Below are 20,769 nucleotides of genomic sequence, written 5' to 3' on the forward strand. Positions count from 1 at the left end.
CATAATCCTGAAAGCTAGGATTGAAATGGAAGCCAAACAAGTCCTGTATCTTCCAGTTTACAAGGGAGTGAGAAGACTTTAATGAGTCAAGCTTTACACTATTCTGCATAGGCACATGCTCTCAGAAATATGCAACACACAAACCTTAACCTGTAGGATGAACTCTACAAAGTGGATGCCATCTGTGGCTGCAAAGAGGACATCATCAGTGAGAGTCTCAGAGCCATCATGCCGGTATCTGTGTGGAAAAATGAAAAAAGAACTACACAGATTTCACACAGACAAAGCAGCTGTGCTTTCTAACCATGCCAGACAATGTGGATTCATCCCAATATCTGGAAAGAATCCCTGTGCAAGGGTGTCCATCTAAGGCTCATGATTCTGGATCAGTCTTCAGAGTGCTTGTAGGGTCTCCTACAAGAAGAAAACTACCAATATAAACCAGGCATCAGCTGGGAAAAACGTTTCACTGAGGCTTTGTTGTCTTCCCTGTGGTAGATGTTCTCTTTGACTAACAAATGGAAACAGTCAGGGAGTTCTAATTCTGCATGCATACAGAGTTGAATCTTGTTCTTGCCACAAATACAGCAGCAACATTTTCATCTCTAGGTTAATCAAAGTTAATATAGGTTTTGTTGTAAACTGGTTGAGTTTAATAAATGCACAACTTCTTAGATGAAAAAAGCTGGCAACTATTGCCTTCCTCCCAGGAACTGCATGGCTGAACACAGAATTTTCCTTGCAGAAACCTCTATAGAGAAACCTATAGAGAAACCTCTTTACATCAGACATAGTCACTAGCTCCTGTTTCTTGGCCACACGACAGGTCTGTTTCCACAGTGCCTGTTCCAATCCCAAGGCTCCGCCAGCAGTCTTGGCCTGGAGGAGCTCTGCCAGAGCCATGATACGGTGAGCATGGCAAGCAGTAGCCTCTATATCTCACACCACTTCACTGCAGGAGTTTTACTCCTCCAACCAAAACACTCAGCCACCATAAGATGACAAGAAAATCACTCCTCTGACCTGACTGCCAAGGTATGCAGATCCCCACAGGAAAGCCTGTCACCTTCATTCATGGGAATGCCATCCAGCTCCACTGCCCCATGCTGAGGCTGTCTCTGCAGGAGAAGGAGGAGATGCTCCTGTTTCGTGTCCATGTCAGAGATATGAATGTGTCCCTCTGTGACAGGGCTCAGGCCACCCTCTTCCACACTCAAATGGCTTGTAAAAACCTGCATGGAGGAGAAATGCTGAATTCTCTTTTCTATTTCACCTCCAAACAGACACCAAACAAGGCAAGTTCAATTTGCTCTGCTATGAGGACATATCACACCTTAAAAAACAAAATGCCAGAGGCTGTACTCTGTTCTGCTGTGTTAGGAAAACCTAAGGAAATTACTAATAGTAGGTCCTAATACATGCAGTCCAGTCCTGGTCCCACTAACAGAGGCTCCTGGCCTTCCTAGACAACAGGGAACACAAAGAGAAGAGATGTAGTTTTGCTAACTGGGATATGACATACATATTTTTGCACACCCAGACACTGACGGTAGTTCTCACCTTATTTAACACAAAAAGTCACCTTGCATACTCACCAGATTTCACCTTCCACTTCAGTTCCAATGCTGGCTACCTGCTAAACACTGAAACTCTGATCCCAAGGAAGATTTGGTTTTTATTTCAGTTAGATTAAGACATTTCTCTACATTTCTATTTCAACTCAACGCCATTTCCAAGTCCTTCCCTCTCACCTTCCTCTCCAGCCTACCTCTGGAGCTTGATTGTCCACAGGAAGAATAGTAATATTGAAGCAGATCCCATACAAAGTGCCACCATGCTGATTGCTGATGGAAAAGATAAACTGGACTTGTTGAGGTTCGGGCCCAATGTCCTGCAGTGGTGGCATGTACGCAACTTTCATGTAGTTTACAGCATGCTGCCAAAAGGAAAGAGAGGTGAATGTAAGAAGAGATAATGGAAGCAGTTATAATTCATTACATAAGGGACTTTTCTTATCATCTGATTAGATGTCATCTTAACCATCAAAATTAACTCCAGAAACATCTCATATACTCTAGCTACCAGCAATACCTTGATTAAATGCATCTTTAGCTGCAAATCAGGTGAGCACAGGTTCAAATAGTCCAACCAAAAATAAAGACACAGTTTGTAAGTGATAAAAGAGACAGTGTCCTTATCTTCTTGATTGAGACCTTTAAGGATGATGGTCACAGGGACTTTTCTGACTATGACTTTACCACATAGAATTCATCAAAGCATAGCTTTTCTTATGACATCTCCCACAAGAAGCTGAATTTGCTCTCACAAGTAAGAATAAACTGCATGCCTTGCCTCCCTAAGTGTGGGTAGGCCAGTGAAAGAAGCTAAAATAGTCACCAAAATCTTGCATCCAGTCACACATATTAGGCATGTGAATAAGAATTTGTAGGCTCAGAGCTCCTTTTGTGGTACTGCAATGATCACCATTATGCAACCTTAACCATAGGGCAGGTTATAAAACAGGGCACTTTACTAATATTTGTACAACATCTGACAAACTACAGAATCACTAAAACTGAACAACAGAATTCTGAAAAAGGCCTGTACCATATCTATTGTTGGAGGTACCGAAAAGAAGCAGGAAACTGCCAAAGCTTTATTTCCACATTTTGTGTATTTTTTCCTTTCTCCTAACATCACTCTGGAGGCAAATTAAGCCTACTCTAAGCAACTGCAGCCCCTGCTGTTTTCAGGAGAGCTGTGTTTACATATTGCAGAACTGAAGTGTGATGGAAACATGTTTTAAAAGCTGAAATTTAATTAGCAAAGTTTTGAGCTTCTTAAGTAGAGCTCCCAGTAGCACTGCTCCTCAATTTCCACCTAATGTTTTCCTGTCAAAAAGAAACTGTATGCTTGTAACTTCTAGAATTTGTTTAGAACTAGTTATGGTATGAGGTGACATAACAAACCTGAGTGAATGACCGCAGTGCAAGAGCAGCAGGATCCTTGACCAGCTTGGGAACAGTGTCCACCATAAACAGCTTCCCAGCATCTGAATGGCTGTACAAAAATACATGTGCCATATCCTGGTTAGTGATGCTGAAGAAGTGGCATCAGAAGAAACAACAGTCACACAACTCAATCTAGCATTTAAAATTAACTTCCCACTCCCCTCTGCATTGGAAAGTATTTTTCTTTCTTCTGTCCTTGTAATTCATTTAAACATTACCACAAAAGACTGAGCACAAGAAATAGTTTTCAGGACAGTCATGAAAAATCATTGCATACTTCATAAACAATACCCAGGTTTGCTATGTGTCTCTCTGCACACCCTATATCATTAACAATACCTGCAAGTGTAGTCCATTACATTCTTATTACTTACACACCTGTGTTTATCTTTACATGGAAAAATTAATTCTTTCTAGTTTTCCTACATCTTACAAACTTCTGAAATTAATCTGCTTCCATCAAGCCAGCTTTCCAACAGCAGTAAATGACAAACTGAATAAACATGACTATCTGACTGACTAGGGAAATACCCTAAATGTCCTTCTCTCCCAGCTGCATATTGATCCTCTGTTGCTTGAGGCCAAAAGTTAAAGTGCTGATCTTCACCTTAAACCATACAATGGCTGGATTTTAAACTTTTCTATTCAGCAAATTGTTGCTGATGTTGTCGTGCAATTACTAAATGGTGAAAAATCAGTGAAATGTGAACTGCTGCTTGATCCATTCATCCCATAACTGTATTTCCCTCATAACCTGTTCTGTTTGCATTCTGCTCCACAGGTTCCTGCTCCAGGACCAGGAATCCTTCACTATGCCATGGTAGTAATACATATCTTAGAAAAAACTGTAGCACCTCATCTTCTCAATCTGTGACACATTCAGATCAGCCCCACTCTATCAGTTCAGAGAGGTACCATGATGTGCTCAAGGTTGTAGAGCATCCCACAAGATAGTATAAAACACAAGTGCAACAAAAAGAAACACAAGATTTCAAGTGCTCTCCTGCTCCTTGTGTGATGCTAAGCTGTGCTTTTTAAAAATTTTTTAATTACACCTCGTATTATTATTGCTTTCATCTGTACCTAACCCTTAATCATCAACAGGAGAGCTGCATCCAGCTATTATCACCTGCCCTTTGAGCAAACATGGAGAACCTGAGACATGAGCATTCTACTGTCACGGAGGCTGCTTCTCTTACATGGATCGTTACCCTGTTCACTGGCAAGGACAGCAGGTCACACCTACCTGCGTGTGCAAGAGAAAAATGGGGAAGTAGTTATGGTGTATGTGAGTTCCCTATCTTGCTCTTCCACATCTATGAAGTGGAGGTGTTTCTTAGTCAGGTGAGCAATCTCAGTCTCCTTAACAACCAGGTGACGTGTTGCTCCTGGGGCTTCTCTGGGTAGCTGATCATCCACAGGGATAATGTGTACCATCATCACCTGAAATAATAAAAACAGCAAAATCAGCAGCCATTTCTCTCATACATACACAAAAGTAAGTAAATCTCTGATATATGAGATATAGGATGGGGCTGCCATGTTATATCATGAACACAAGAGTAACGGAGATATACAAGATTTAAATGCAAAACCTGCGAATCAGTGGTTTGGCTTTAAACAAGAAGCAAAGGTAAATTCAGTTTCCTGGACTCATGGATGAAATAAATACTCTCTTCTCAGCTGACCTCAGTTGTAAGAGCATCAGCCATTTAAAGGAAAAATGCAGGACTCTGCCAAACATGTTTCAGTTTCATACCTGTGGCTCTGAGAGATTGGGAGGGTCATGGCTATCACACAGCACAAACTCAAGGGAATCTTCAAATATTTCTCCCCCCAAATGATGATAATAAATTATTCCGTTAAATAGATCCCTCTGAAGAAAACTGCTGACAGAATACCCTGTTGAAGAACAGATTTTCTGTTGAACAGTGCATTATTTTAATAATTCATTAAAATTGTTCATTAGCTGTGCAAGTAACTGATAAAGCACAATGTCATCTTTCTAACTCTAATTAGGACAAGCACTTTGAAATGTTATCTCATTTCCTTCAACATTTCATGAAGATCATCAGCTTATTCTATATCACTCAGAGATCACCCAAAAAATGAACAAAGCACATAAGCCTAAAAGACCTGTTTAGAGGGGGGAAAAAAGAGGGAAAAAAAAGAGGAAGAATTTTTAGCATCATTAGTGTTGTCAAATAGCTTTGAACTTGTCAGGGCTCACTGCTGACACAATAACTCTTGACTGGCCCAGCTTTTCTGGAGGAGAAATTTACACTAGGGAAATAGACTTAGAATGGAAGAATAGAATGGGATAAACTATGTTTTCAGGTATAGAAATCCTGGTGCAGAGATCAACATTAATTAATTATGGGAATTTACACCATAATAAAAGAAGTCCAAATTTGTCCTGAGCCAAAATGCCTTGACTAATTTTAATGTTTAATGTAGCTAAAAAAGGGAGGATCAAAGTAAAATATGCTCTCATGGATATGTTTCATTACCTATCAAGTTTGGTCCTGGTTTCTTCATGATTTCTCCAGCCTGTGGTGGCTTGGTAATATTGAATAGTATGTAATCATCACTGGAATCCATGTCAGATGCATGAAGCATGGAGCCCTGAATCAGGACTGTCTGACCCTCATGAACTTCAATGACAACATTGCTGATAAGAAATGGTGGGCTGTCATCCTTAGGGAGAATATTGATTGGAAGCTTATGGCGAATACTGTTGGAGCCATCGGAAATTCTAAATACCACAGAGTCCTTAGAAGAATCACTGTCATCATGATGGTAGTGAACAACTCCAGCCTGAATGTCAGAGACTGTGAACATGAATCCTTTCCGTCCTGTCAAAACAGTGGAAGGAAACACATCAAAACCACACAGTTCAACCCAATGAATTCTTCCACCAATTTGAATTAAGAGACAGAAGGAAGATGTGTTTCTGACTAGAAAAAATGAAACGTAATGTCACCTACTGGAAACAAATTTGTAGAAGCTGGAATAGCTAATAAGTGCAAAATTTGAACCTGTGCTAGCAGAGAAAATCTTCCATATGTCCATTGAGCTAAAGATAACTGGAGATATGAAGGGCTTTTAACTGCAATAGTTTCTGCTTTAATTCCGACCTCTACCTTCTTATCAGAATATATTACAAAACATATTTTAAGCATCAAAGAGAAACACACTTTTTTATTACAACTCAGCATTTCATTGCAAACAAAAAATAATGTTTGCATTTTGACGTTACTGTCTATAATTAGAACTTATGCCTCTGCTTCACTGGATTTGTTATGCATGCCCACACAAATATTCAGTCAGGTTAAAGGTGGTACTGGAAGAGATGATCTCCCCAGAGCCTCCAAGGAAAATATTTTTTATCCTCCATGCTGTGTAGCATCAGCAGAGATACCTGTTCCCTCCCTTTACTCCTTACTTGAAGAGAAATATGTGCAAACTTTAGAACAGAGAAATAACTCTCCACCAAAATAAAACTGTTAAAGGTGACAGAGGGCAGGGAACAACACTATATATAACTCTCTGGTTTTTTAATCTTTCAGCTCTAGCACTGACATTACCAAACAAAGTGAGAGATAATTCAAAACAATGGCTTTATTCACTATTTCCTGCAGTTAATAGGAATCCCTCCCCCGATTTGGACAGTATCTCAGACCATTTGTCAACAGTATTATAGTTACAGTACAGATGGAGGCCTAAAGCTGAGCTTTCCTATTTGAACACTGGTTGGTGCTTGATAGACAAAAAAGGCAATTGACAGTAATTGCTGTGATAGTTTCCTTTGCATGTGCCCCCCACAGAGATGTCAAAGAGAATAAGGGGTACTCACTGGCAAAGAAATATCCAGTGAGGACAGCTGGCCAACAGGAAGCTGAGAAACCAGAGAAGGCTGCATGCAAGGATGGGACTGCCACCACAGGATGGGCCCTGAGTTCTGCATGCTCTACAGCCTACAGCCCACTCCCTCGCTGGCTGCAGAGCCACCTGTAACACTGGGGTGAGCCTAACAGTACTGACTCCACGAGTTTCTGTTTGTAGTGTTACAGGAGAATGATTGTGAGGACACTGAACTTCTTTGCAATACTTTCCTGAGATGAAATGTGATTCTGAATAGTTTCTGTTTCTACAGATTTCCAAATACCACATTCCCCTTTAAATACTTGCTTTCAGTCTCCAGTCTATGCATTTTATGTAAATATATTTAACTCTCAAAAAATGCAGCATTGATAGCAGCATCTTTCCACCCTGCGAAGAGCAGGGACACTTTTCTTGCCTAACCACTTTCCCAAAGAGAGCAGCACTGTGCTGACTCATGAGATAGAAAGGCAAAATTAGTTATTGGCAATGCAGAGGGCTAACAAATCAGAAATCTAATTTAATTACTCCTTTTTGTAATAAATGTTAAACCTGCCAGTAACCCTAACCAAATGTTTTTGCCAATAAATCAAAATCACCTGCCATTCCTTAGGATCTTTAAGCAAAACTGTAAGAATTCAAATACAGTGCAAATACAGTAACGTCATTTCTACCTAGGTCATGTCTGCTCAGGGACAGCAGAACTGATTCCTTTGAAGTTTCAACTGGGAGATGCCAACACACAAAAGTTAAAATGGTGAATTTTTCAATATTCTTTTTCTAATCCCCATAACTAGTGTGGCTGTAGCCAGGGAAGCTGATCAGGAGGAGAGTGGACTGGTAAGCCTGCCACCAGCCTCAGCTCCTTGGCCCAGTAGACAGGGGCAGGAGAACAGTACTGGCCTGGCTTGCTCTCCACTCTAGAGGGAAACCCACAGAATCTGTTCTCTCATGCCCTAGGTTTTCTTGTTTCCTTTGGGCAACACAAAGCAATATAGAATCATAGAATCATTTCAGCTGGAAGAGACCTTTAAGATTGAGTCCAGCATTTGCCCTAGCCCTGTCAACCACTAGACCGTTTCCCTAAGTGCAGTATCCACCCATCTCTTAAACACTTCCAGGGATGGTGACTCCACCACTTCCCTGGGCAGCCTGTTCCAACGTCTGACAACCCTTCCAGTAAAGAAATTCCTCCAAATATCCAGCTTGAACCTCGCCTGGCTCTTGTTTTTGCAGCATTTTCACTTAGCCTTGGTGAGACAGGGCAGCAGCAGGCCTGCTGCATGCCGTGACAGGCTGCATCAGCTCGCTTGGGCTGACATCACCTCCCATGAAGAAGCTAAAAACCAATTTAGTTTTCAAATGAAAATGATGTGTAGGTAAAATGTCAGATATACAAATCTCTCGTTTAAGAATGTGAATAGCATAAATACACTACTTGCAAAAGTGTTCAGCTAAGATTTGACTTCCTTTATGAGGAAATATCCAGGTATTTCCTTCCACACCTTCATTTTGTAAACTTGGCTCTTACACTGGCTACCCGTAGCAGGGAGCAACATATGACACATTCTATCAACATCTTGCTGGCTGTCATATTATGGTAGCCCGTTGTCACTAGAAAACATGCTTCCAGGCCTTCAAGTGGAAATTATTTACCTCTCACTGTGATTTGTCCATGCTGTAAGCCGTCAACAATGACCAAGTGAACATTTTGGATATCATCGTTGTCTACAATTTGGAAGTGTTGCCACGTGATTGGTCGAGATTGCCCTTCCAGGAGGCTGAGGCCTGCAAAGCAAAGAGTATTATTTCACCAGAGTGTCTGCAGCATTTGAGTCTATCCACATCCAACCTTTCTGTGTTAAAGTGTTACAAATTCTGTATCAAAATAAACTGATAAAAAAGAGATCTCACCTGTATTCCATGATACCCGGGGAGCATTTGTATCTGTTGTTCTGATAGAAAGATGTACAGTAATTGGTAAACTCCTTTCAAAGTAGAAGTCATGGACCTCAAATTCCACCTGTTGTGAAAACAGACAAACTATATGTTAGGAAAAAAAAAAAAAAAAAAAGAGCCTGAAAAACAGCTGTACCTCAAAAAACTTTTTAGTATATTCTTACCTGAAAGGTCTAGTCTTTTGATAGTGTATTGACAAATGAAACTTGATTTGGCTTCTAAAAAGAGCCTTTAAGGCTTTGCACTAAGTTAAATCTCTACCTTTGTTGTTCTTCAGAATGAATGCTGTGGAAATCAAATTTGCAATGTGTGGAAATTGATGGGAAAGATAAGCATTTTCACTATTGTTTGGAGTACAAATAACTTAGCCATTTACATAGGGCTTTTTTATAGTAAGAGAAGGAAGCAACATTTCCCATTTTTTTAACATATGTAGGACCAAAATAATTATGAAAGAAAAAATATAGAACAGCACAGAAAAACAAAAAAAATTAAAACCCTCAAAATATGAAACTCCTGGATTATGAAATTTTTGAGTTGTTAAATTGTTGAAACTGTGATCAAACAATGCTAAATGCAGAACAGAGAAGAGACACTTGAGGAACAGATGATTTGGTAGGATGACTGATCCTTATACTAAGGAAATGGAAAGAAAGGAGGTTTCTGTGATTGCCAAGGTTAAAAAAAGACAAGCCTTGTCAGCATCAGGTGCTAAAGTTTCTGTAACTATTCCTCTGCTTTACAGTCCACACTTTCCCCAGTATACCTTGATCTTCTTTTCTGTCTCTTCAGTTTCACTTCAGTACCAAACATTTTGTTTCATTTGGGTTGTTGCTTAACTGTCTTATCAGATAGTTGTTATACAACTATCAGTGTATTTATATATTCCTTTAAGTAATTTCTCTTCCTTTTGTATATCCTTTTCAAGACTACTGCTTATTTCTCAAAGTGCTTGCATACTACTGAATTACACGAAATATCTAGCAGAACTGGTTACTGAAAAAAATTAAGTAACACTATGCCCAAAGTAGGAGACATTCGTCATTAGTACTCTGTGGCAGATCTAGAGGGAGAAACAGACAACAAGAAGGTAGAAATGATGCTCTGTTTGCTCCCATAAATTGTAAATGTATTCCTGCAGCCTTGTCTCATAGATTGACACTGTTTATTTGCTTACTTATTCCAGACCCTGCAGACACCAGCTAGTTCTCTTAATTTACATCATGTTCTCTATGTTAGTGATATGCTTTTACTCCTCCAAGCAGGAGCTGTTAGGTGTTCCTTTCTGTTATCCCCATACCACCACTGAAACAGTAGGTAGGGGTCAAGATCAAATGGCAGTCCTGACATTTAGCTTTTGTGGCTTTAAATATGCCACGTGTCAGTAGGTCACAAGGACCAGTGCTGTCATTTAGAGACAAAAGCTATGTGGAAAACGAACTACTGATTCTTCCAAAGATTCTTGGTTAGATCTACAAGTAGCATTATTCCCCCATCCCTTCATTAAAAAACAATAATGTAAACAAAAAATATTAAAAGAAGAACCAAAAAAAAAATCTGTTTAGATATTCTCAATCAGAGGGAATGAAAATCATTCAATGAAAAGGAATTCTTAAGTAGTAAGAAACAAGTATCTGATTTGTGTTGATGGTTAAGCTGATAAGTCCCATGAGAAAGAAGTTGTAAAAGTTGCTACCTCTGCTTCTGCATTACATATCATTATAGCAATTTTTTTTTTCTGAAAAAAATGTAATACAAATGAATGCATTTATCTACAGCTTACTGAACTTAAGGAGATGAAAAACAACAAATGTGCATACACTGTTACCTCATAATTCCTTCTCTCTGTGTGGCTGTTATTTGGAGGCTGATAGGCAATGAGCATGTCATTGAGATCTTTCCACGTGAAAGAACCAACAACTTTTGTATGGTCAGATAGATGAGTGATGAAGCCCTGCACAGGTGGCTTGGTAATGTTGAATACAAGCAAGGGCTTTGGAGTTTCACTGTCTTCAGAATCAACAACTGTGGTTGTAAAGGGGGTTAAAATAAATTGATCTACTTCCAGGATGAACTTTGCAGTAAGGACAGCGTTGGGTATTTGATTGGGAATAGCACCTTTAATCTGAACAGGGAGCCATGCATATTCAGTCTACAAGAGGAAAAAGGACAAAAGTGAAGAAAACAAAATAAATTCCATTTCCATTATCTTAATATTTGGTACTTTTGTAATTGTAATTTTTATGACTTTTGTAAGTTTGCTAATTTTGGTACATGATAAAGCAATAATAATTTTGAAAAGAAGAATTGAAACATTTTAATGAAGAAAGGCCTAAAGTAAATAACCTGAAAACATCTTCCATGTTCACTGGTCTTATTTATTCTTTAATTTTGGGCTGAAACAAACTCCTTAATTTTATGTGCTCTTAACTTAGTAATTACTGTGTATGTTTAAGTCAGTGCAGCTCATGTTCTTATTAAAAAAAAAAAAAAAAAAGAAGTGGAGTTACACCAGAATTGGTTTTGCTTTCAGGCTGAACTACTTCTGCCTGTCTGTGCACATCTAGAGGTGTTTCTCTCTAGTCATAATGGTTTAAGCATAGAGACACAGAGATGGTGTATTTCATTTGCCCAGCTGGCGACACTGTTAGAACTGAACAAACTTTCAGGATTGCTATCTCTCTTCAGAACTGTTTTTTTTTTAACCAGGAAGGCAATCAGAAGTTATAAGCTTGCATAAAAGTCTACCTTGTGGAGGATTTTGCTTCTCCTATCCGTGAGATCCAGCCTCACAGGAATATAATCAGTGTCAGGCGAGGGAGGGTCAAGGTGTTGATATCTAATCCCCATCCTCAGAAATTGTTCGCAGCTGATTTTTGTGTTCTGAACAGCTCCCAGTCCCAGCATGCAGCTCTCGTTTCCACAGTGCTGGCCCAGGCTGTCCTCTGTAACTCAGCAGAAACAATCATGAAAGTTACCAGAACAGAAATCAATGTGGGAAGCTTATCAGTATAGCAATCTAACTCTGATAAAAAGCCAATGTGATGAGAACTAGAATCCCTTTCCTGATTTAACTTTTTCTACAGGATTTTGTTTTCAACTGACTTCTGCCAACTCTAACCGTCCTTGGTCTCTTGCATGGGTGCAGTCTCCTGACAACTCTCTGGACTGTTTCTAATTCATCTTGGCACTCTAAAAGCCATGACATTAGTCTGCAGGTCTAAGACAAAACCAGACTCCAATCAGCCTTACTGATCTAAATCTGTGAACTGTGCTGTGCTTCACACAAGCTTCATGCCTCTTTTAGTTTCTATGATAGCTTAAGGTGTTCATTAAACTCCACATGACCCACACTTACCCAGCATGTCTGAAGTAACTCACCATTGCAGACTTAATCTGCTGGGTCTCTTTGAACCTACCAATACAAACAATTAAAGCACACCGTACTAGGGTCAGGGAAGAAGCTCTGTGGCTGATCTCCACGAAGCTGCTCTTTCTGCACTTCCCCAGTGATGAGTTGGCCATGAGCAGGCAGATGTGTTTCTAAAGAGTCTATGGAAATAGTGCAATCCAGATTTATCTTCCTGTCATAGTCGAAAGTGAGGACATTCTTGTCAATCACCCTAGACAGACCATAGTACTCAGGGACCTCCAGGGCACGGGAGCGCATTTTGATGATGTTACAGTCTGGCTCAAGTAACTGCACATGAAGGGTGAATGTCTCTACAAACGTTTCAGTTTCTGTAAACCTGCAAGTAGTAGAAGGAAAATAATTATTCTTAATCCCATCTTCTGTCACTCTATGAGTTTGACCTCAGCTTCTAAATTTAATTACTCAAACCATTTTCTCTCATCCCTTCTCTCAGATTGCCAGAGACCTTGAGGTGCCAGACACTTCCTCATACTTGTAAAAATAATGTCTGTGCAAAGAGTTTACTAGCTGTTTAAGAGTCTGTGTTTCTATCAGCTGCACAGCATATAACATACAGTGCTCTGAAAGAACAGCTGTCACTTTCAATAATATAAAGAAGTCACTGGTTTTCTGTAGTAAACAAGCAACACATAGTATTTATTAATGCTAACAAACATTATTTCAGCATGTCTTAAATACATCATGATAAATGTTTCTGCAAGCAGACAGTCACTCAGTTACTTGTCGACTAATGACGCTGCTACTGGATCTAACTAGTTATGTACAGCAGTACATGCTTTTACTGTGATTAAATGTATTACTTTCTCTGCCTGAGGGCAACTATGCTCCTGGTAACAATGAAGTGTGATGTCCCAATGCTTCTTACCTGTACAGCCTAAGCATGATTGTGTCTTCATCTAAAATTGGACAGCCATTGTGGGTGTATTTGACTTCATTAGGAAGGAAGTGACAGTCAAAAACCTGTGAAAGAATAGACAGATATAACACTATGAAGGATGTTAACTTCAAGGCTTTGGTTTCACTTCTCTCTGTCAGGAATGCACCAGACTAAGCAAATCTTTTATCTGTAGTTTAAATCTGTGAATAGGTATTCATTTGTTCTATGGTCTCCCCAGAAGGAGTCAGAGCAACCATTTTCATGTTCCCCTGTCATTCTACAGGGGAACAAGCATAAAAATGTGATTGTTCCAGGCTGCCATGTCCTTCCTGCACCTCAATAAACAGTTTAAGTTCACACCTCTCTACCACTGCTGCCTGGAGACTTATGGATGCAGTTGTAGTCAGTGGGAAAACTGCTGAGTACCTTAAAATCCAGTAGTTCCTGCAGTATAATATTAGTTTTATTAGCTTTTAATTTTGCTTATGGTGTTAGCTTGATTATACAGTAAATCCTACTTTACGGGCACTACCATTGGTCTCTGTTCTAAAATTTACTGGCTCAGCTTTGCCACATATTTTCAGAACACTGACTTTGTACCATCAGCCTTTAACTAGATCAGATGTCACCTCTGTGCCATACCAACAGCCAGCCCCAATGTCAGTGTAATCACACAGCACAGAAGAAAACAGAATGTCTATATCTTGTCCACCGGCTAATCCAAAACAAACTAATTCATATGACACATTTGATAAAGGCCAAATTTGGAAAGACAGTTGGCCACAGATGGCTATCTTACCATCTAAAACAGACACATTTTCAGGCTGATCGTTTGATTTAATGGCTTGCTGACTTGTGAAAATGAGGCAAGGAGCAAAAATGTCTGACCCAAATGGGAGAGTTCTGACACACCCATTCTTTGGAGCAGGGATTTGGATTCTGGGTCCTAGGATTTTCATGTCCTCACATACACCAATTTGAAAATCTGGCAAATGTAGCTATACTTCCCTATGGAGTTTAACATCTGAAAGGTCCTAGCATGATAAGACCACATCTATGTTATCTTTAAGGAGCCCTTACACAGCCTATGCATAGGTGGATGATACTCATATTTCATATCTGCAGAGAGACAGGATATATTCTTGACAGTAAGAAAACAAAAGCTAATCATTGAATTTGCTGATTATCTCACCATGAAACTAAATGTGAGTTTGATTCCGTTTTTATGAGCAGTATTCACAACTGGTTACTTCTTCTATGGACTAAAGCAGTATCTGTTCAGCATTCACTAATAGACCTGATGAGGCCATAACTAGTAAGGATTGGTATACACATGTGGCTGACTGACAAATCACATATTTTTGCAGAAAGATTATTTCTTACTATTAGTCATTTCTTAAAACACACTAAAAAAAATCATGAAAAGAAGTGGAATGAAATTCCTGAATTACCTGCATCTGCCTAACTGCTTTAGAAGATGATGAAGTGGAAGGAGGATTTTAGTGAGGTTCTGAAATATTGACTGCAAGTGCAGTGCATAGAGAAAGCCTTTGGATGTTCTGAATTTCAGTGTAAAGCTAAAATAATACTTTAATTCCTGAATTAGTTGTTAATGTATAGTTAACTGAAGCGTACCATGACCACTTGTAGATTTACATTAAAGGATATAAGAACTATTGATTCTAGTTTCTTTCTAGGTGTTAAACAGAATTAAACTTGCATGTTTCCATGACGGAAAAATCATTAGAATTTATAATCTTTCATTACTACTGGCAGTGTCCATTTTTACTGAAGTTATTCTCAAAGGCACCAGCTATGTGGTACTCATTCTATATTTCTAGTGATTTTAAAATGTATTGCTTGCTTTTAAATTTCAACAAGAAGAATAATGTAAAAAGGTGGGCATTTTTTAAGTAATGAGTTGACTATCAGACACGTGTACATGGATTTATCACTCTTCCTATTGGCTAAAACAATATTGGAATAAACTGTAATGTATGATGTTATGGAAAGTACAATTGCTTTAAAGGAAGGACAGGAACAGTTTGTGACAAACAAAATTGCTCTCTCGTGATGGAGCTTTTGATTATGTTATGGAGGTTCCATGTGTATTGTTTTCAAATGTCACAGAACTATGTGTTTCATTGTTCTTTCAGTATTTAACAAGAATGTCTTGCTTGCTAATGTCTTTTATCTTATGTCATGTCTTTTCTTTCTTAGTACAAGCTAACATAAAGGAAAGTGATTAATTAGATAGTCCTAAGTGATATCCTACCAAAAAAACCAACTAAGATAAGTGCTTAGGTGACATGTTGCCTTAAAGAAAAGAAATTTTTTTTAAAAAAATTTTAAAATTTCATTTTAATTAATTAATTAATTAATTAATTAATTAAAAAATTTTAAAAAAATCAAAACCCCATTTTATACAAAAGCCATTCATGTTACAGCCTGAAATAGTTTAATGTTTTACATTGAAGATGAGATTCTTCATTGATGTAAATCAGTGTAGAGCCCTCAAAATCTGTAGGGTTTTTAAATCTGTAGGGTTTTTGGTGACGTAGGTTAGGTGTGTACCTAACAATGAGATACTGTTCAGATGATGTTTCCCTGACTTCCTACAGCAAAGGAGGTGGTTTATTACATCAAAGCATTAATTTGTTTCTTTTTAATACATGATTACTTCAATTTCTTTAATTGATAGCAAAGGGATGGAAAATGAAAGAACTTTCCATAAAAGCCTGTTACCACTGACTGTCAATCATATATAAGACATAATGTGCTTTGCAAGAAGAAACATCTGTTTTATGTTTCCTAATATGTATCCCTTTGATATGAACAGGCAATTCTTAATTGTCTTTTAAATTTGTTGGGTAAGACAAAGGAGATCTAAATATTTTCCTAATTACTCTCAAGCATTGTTTTTTTCTAGCTCAACTGTTTTTCAATTACAATTTATAATTAAATTCTCATACATTCTTAGGACATTACTCACTTTCATGGCAGTAAAACAGATCAGACCAGAAACTTTTTCTGGCTGCAGAACTTCCTGATACAAAGAGCATGAGTGACATCAAGACAGCTCCGGCACCTCTTTTCAGGAATCATGAAAGTTCAGGCAGCACTTTTCAATGTCTGGATCAGGATTTTGTATTTTAAGACAGAAGCCCTCTACTCACAGATGCTTTCTTATTCTTTCCCAGCAAGAAAATATGACTTGAGATAGACAGGCTGCCTATGTCTCTGTTAGTCTCCCTGGGGATCCCACGTGGCAGTGTGTCTCTGGCTGCCCCACCTCTCTACCACCTGGGCATAGCCAGCAGCCACAGCCCCTCTCCAGTCTGATAACCCAGAGCTTACCTCTCCAGGAGCCTCTAAGAGCCACACTCGGCTGCCTGGGCTCACATCTAGGCCACGAAGGGATAGGGACTTAGTGGGGAGGTGGGATTGGGAGAGGGGAAATTCAAGGACCCTGGGTATTTGAAAAATAAGGTATGGTAAATATACATCTCCTGGGTTCTGAGGAAAACTGACTCTGATCTTGTGCTTGAAACACATTAGGTTACAAAGGACAATGTGGCATTTTCAAAATACTTGAGACCTACTGCAAGTAGAAGCTGAGACAGAAATAAAAAGTAAGGTCATTCCATCTGCCAGTCGGCTTGTCTTCAGAAGAAATTGGCCAGCAATGAGACATGTAAATCTCTCTTTTTTTACTCCTGGGCCAAACTAAACCAGAGAAGTGAAGAGGGGAGACAATGGTCAGAGCTCCTGTTCTGATAGCAAGCCCTTGGAAGTCTCAGCAGGGACACCGTTTCTTGGGGCCAGTGTCTGGAGAAGATCACATATTGCCCTGCTCACTGCCTCTTTTTTTCCTTGTCATGCCTCTGCTCCTTCCATGCACTGGTTCAGCTGAAGTACTCATTAGCTTTGTACAAAAATAATGATGATTGCTAAGCCAGACACATTGAAAAATCTACTCAGACTGGTGCTCCTGCATCAGTCTTCACAGAAACCATGAGAAACCTCAGAGAGGATGCCTAAAACAATGTATGTATACAAATGTATAGACATATGTGCTGTATGGTACAATAAAGAAAACTTTCCAAAAACAGACAACTATTTAGGTATGGTTCGTGAAAACTCCTCATCTTCTATCTCTACTGTTGCTTTCAACTCCTTCCTGCTGTAACTTTCAGGTGAGAGATTTGTAAGGCAAATGAGTATGAGAACAGTGATAAGTGAAATATATGTCATTATTCCTGCAAGCTCAAAATTGTAACAAAAAACTTTTTTTCTTTATATATTTGCCATCTGCTAGCAATTTAGCTGTTGCAGAGCAGAGCAAATAATGGTGTAGACAATGTGCTTATTGTATGTGATTATTTTTTTCTTAATTGTTCCGTAAGTAGTGTCTGCGTGACTAAATTGCAAATTGCTGCAGCAGGCTATGCATTAACCAAGGGGCACTGGTTACCCTCATGGTACAAACACAAGCAGTTGAGCGTCTAGATAATATCTACTAACCAAAAGTTTCAAAATACCCATTCTCCATTTGTGAGAGTCTAATTGAACTCACTTCTATGCACTCATGTTTCTGAACACAGCTTTTGGATTTCAGGGTCTCAGTTCTCCATCAGTTGGCTACTTTTAGTAAAAGATTTTATCTCGCAGACCATTCCATTTCATGCCTTTTGGTCACCACCTCAAAAAATGTAATTCAATGAACCAGCTCTTTCTAGTTTTTATCACAGCTTGCACACACATAGAAACTCAGAGCAGTACAATAAAGCCCAAATACCTGTGGAGTTAGTTTCCCAACTCTTTGTGTAATTGGCTCATTAAGCTCAACTTCTACTTTGCAGATATCCTCTCTGGGGATGGAAAACTTGAGGTCGTCTTCTGTCAGGAAGACAGACTGTCCTTTCATCACTTTCATGCCAAGGTTGACACTAATAAAGGAGGAGCATGCAACTCTTAGTACAACAGGCAGCAGTAGAAACAACCAACTTTGCTGAAAGAGCTTCATATTATGAGGGAATGGAGGCACTTTTCCACCAGTGAAAATGTAACAAAATCAGTCGTCTCTTTCTCTGCCAGTGGATTTTCCATATACAATGAAGGATCAAAAAGTATTAGTAGCAGGTAACAATGTACCACATGTCTTCTATTAAGATGCACCCACTGGCTGAAGTTTGGACTGAGGCCTTTCAAAATATCCTCAGGCTTTTATAAGATTCATCAGTTAAATCTGACAAAAAGAGGAATGTCTTCTCAGATTACTTGTAGAATTTGTTTATCCTGAAAAAAAAAGAAAAAAGAAAGGAAATTTGTATGAGGCACTGAGTAACTATTGAGGGAAAAAAACTAACCACACAAAAAACATCTGCAATTTCTTAAACTTGTATTTTATTTCAAGAGAAGCTTAACTTCACCTTAGATACTATTAAGTGCACACATGCTTAGAAAATTAGCTATGTACCAATGAAACTTCTTGCTCAGTAAACCAACTCTCACTATGAATTCCAGGCACCTTTGATCCATGCGCACATGCAAACACTTGCTATGTGGGATCCTTTGTTGCTGGCCTTTCTTAATGCTGGACCAAGTAGATAATAATGAAAGGATATGAGCATTCAAGTAATTTGAAAGTGCAAGGGTATGCATTTGTCCAGATTAAATACATTTGAAGGTGAGATTTAAAAAAAAAAAAAAAAAAAAAAGAGCCTTTTGTTTAATCTATTTCTGCTTAGACATTGAATGTGGGGGGAAAATATTCAACCTTTACTTGAAAACATCATGCCAGTGCCTCTCTACTCTTCCTACTATAGCGAGTATCTATGCCAGGATGTCAACATAGAAACGTACGATATGGCACAACAAAACTAAATTTCTCCTTTTTCACCAAAAAAATGTAACACTTCTGAGACAAATTCAGTGGAACTATGGAACAAATGATAATATGGAAAAAAATTACACAAGCCTCTCATGCCCCCCAATTACAGTTAATCTTCACCTTCTATGTTTACAAACTCAGAAGAAAAACATAGTTCTAACATTCAGCAGACACCATTGAAATCTTTGTAAGATCCTGATTTCTACAATTTTTCACTGTAACTGAATCTATGGTCCAGAAGAATAGATGATGGTGTTGATTTAATTAAATTTTATAAGATCATAAGAATTTCAAGCTTGTAAAGCACCAGCATTCCATTAGTTTCCTGTAAATTTTTAGTGCCCTGACAACTTATTTGCACAATTTCATTTAACCATAAACCTGCCACCAACAGTGACTTCTCCTGAAAGTGAAAGAAATTCCAAAACCTATACATCTCTCTTTTTTTCATTATTCTTAATGAATAAGTATTCACTCTGAATATTCTCATTCTGAACGGCCTACAACTGTCTGAATATATCCACACAGTTTTACATTCCACTGAAAAACTATCAGCAACTAAGAATTTCTTTTAAATTTTTTACTTCCTAAAGTAACACAAGACAGATCCATTGGGACTAACATATGTTTAAAGTTAGATGCATGCTGACTATTTAGTCTGAGGCACAAATCTTAACTCTGATTTTCTATATTTTTATATGAAAATCTTCCCATTTCATTGTAAAATTATGCAACCAGATCAGTTTGAACAAAATCTGAGAGAAATGTAGAATTCCAGCCAGAGGAAAGGGAATGAAATTCATGGTTTGAAGCTTTTTAATGATGTTCCAGAAACGAATAAAAATTTCAATTAATTTTAAAGTTTACTTACACAGATAGCTTTTACTGACATCCAGATATGTAAATGTACCCAAAGTACTTTCTAATTTTTGTTTCTTTCAAGTGGGATAGATATGCATAGTACCTTACTAAAATAAATGCATCTGAGACAGCACTGCATTTCCTAAAATTCACAGTTTTGAAACACAGTCTGCAATCCTATAAAGGACAACTTGGGAAGAGGGAGAGGAAAACAGATTACACTCAAACTCCAAGTGAGAAAGTATGGTTTGCAGTAAGTGCACCCTTTAACCTGAATCTCTGACAGGCATTTATCACATAGTGCACTGGTTGCTAGCATTTATCAAATATAATCCATAAAACATCAGCTACTAAGCAGGGAGAGATACTCTGAATGAAAGCCTTCTCTATTATCTGTCCTACTCCTACTCCCTGCATCAAACAAAGTGAAGATAAGTTTGAAGGAAGTGAAAGAACTTCATTGACATGTGTCTCAAGGTGTTCTGGTTTATGTCCCCTCTGACTTCAGGCATGTTGGGATCCTTGGCCAGCAGGAAACTCCTAGCAAAGGGACTGCAACAGACTTCAAATCCTTTGACTCCATCCCATGGTGAAAAAGCAAAGCCCTGAATAAGTTCCTGCTGCTTTCAGAGAAAACAAAAGTTTCTTAAGCCACAGAAGGGCTGAGATAAAAAGAAAATAACTAGAAATTTTATACTCTGACTAGGATCTGACAAACTGGTAAGAGATAGTCAATGACTGAAGCATAGACCAGATGGTTTACGACTTATGACAAGGCCAGTAACTTTATGCTCCATCATACCAGGCTGAGGCATTAATTTACAGTGCAAAATGCCTTTATTCACAGGGCGCT

At 38.6% G+C, this 20,769-nt stretch overlaps 1 protein-coding gene across 2 annotated transcripts in view; it reads right to left on the reverse strand.

Moving 5' to 3' along the window:
• The window catches only part of FREM1 (FRAS1 related extracellular matrix 1), a 58,861-nt gene extending 40,605 nt beyond the window's left edge, over positions 1–18,256 (reverse strand). For both annotated transcript variants that reach the window (XM_010195630.2, XM_062018174.1), the window contains exons 1-14: positions 17,961–18,256; positions 13,151–13,245; positions 12,300–12,601; positions 11,601–11,797; positions 10,681–11,004; positions 8,808–8,916; positions 8,550–8,681; positions 5,522–5,866; positions 4,771–4,913; positions 4,258–4,454; positions 2,970–3,060; positions 1,769–1,936; positions 1,024–1,232; positions 145–238 (exon numbers count right to left, since the gene is read on the reverse strand). In XM_010195630.2, coding sequence (XP_010193932.1) covers positions 145–238; positions 1,024–1,232; positions 1,769–1,936; positions 2,970–3,060; positions 4,258–4,454; positions 4,771–4,913; positions 5,522–5,866; positions 8,550–8,681; positions 8,808–8,916; positions 10,681–11,004; positions 11,601–11,797; positions 12,300–12,601; positions 13,151–13,245; positions 17,961–18,188 — 2,634 coding nt within the window. In that variant the 5' untranslated portion in view covers positions 18,189–18,256. The remainder of the gene's footprint in view (positions 1–144; positions 239–1,023; positions 1,233–1,768; positions 1,937–2,969; positions 3,061–4,257; positions 4,455–4,770; positions 4,914–5,521; positions 5,867–8,549; positions 8,682–8,807; positions 8,917–10,680; positions 11,005–11,600; positions 11,798–12,299; positions 12,602–13,150; positions 13,246–17,960) is intronic.
• Positions 18,257–20,769: the final 2,513 nt, after the last annotated feature.

Source organism: Colius striatus, chromosome Z (genome assembly GCF_028858725.1).
Source record: "Colius striatus isolate bColStr4 chromosome Z, bColStr4.1.hap1, whole genome shotgun sequence".
Taxonomy (NCBI): domain Eukaryota; kingdom Metazoa; phylum Chordata; class Aves; order Coliiformes; family Coliidae; genus Colius; species Colius striatus.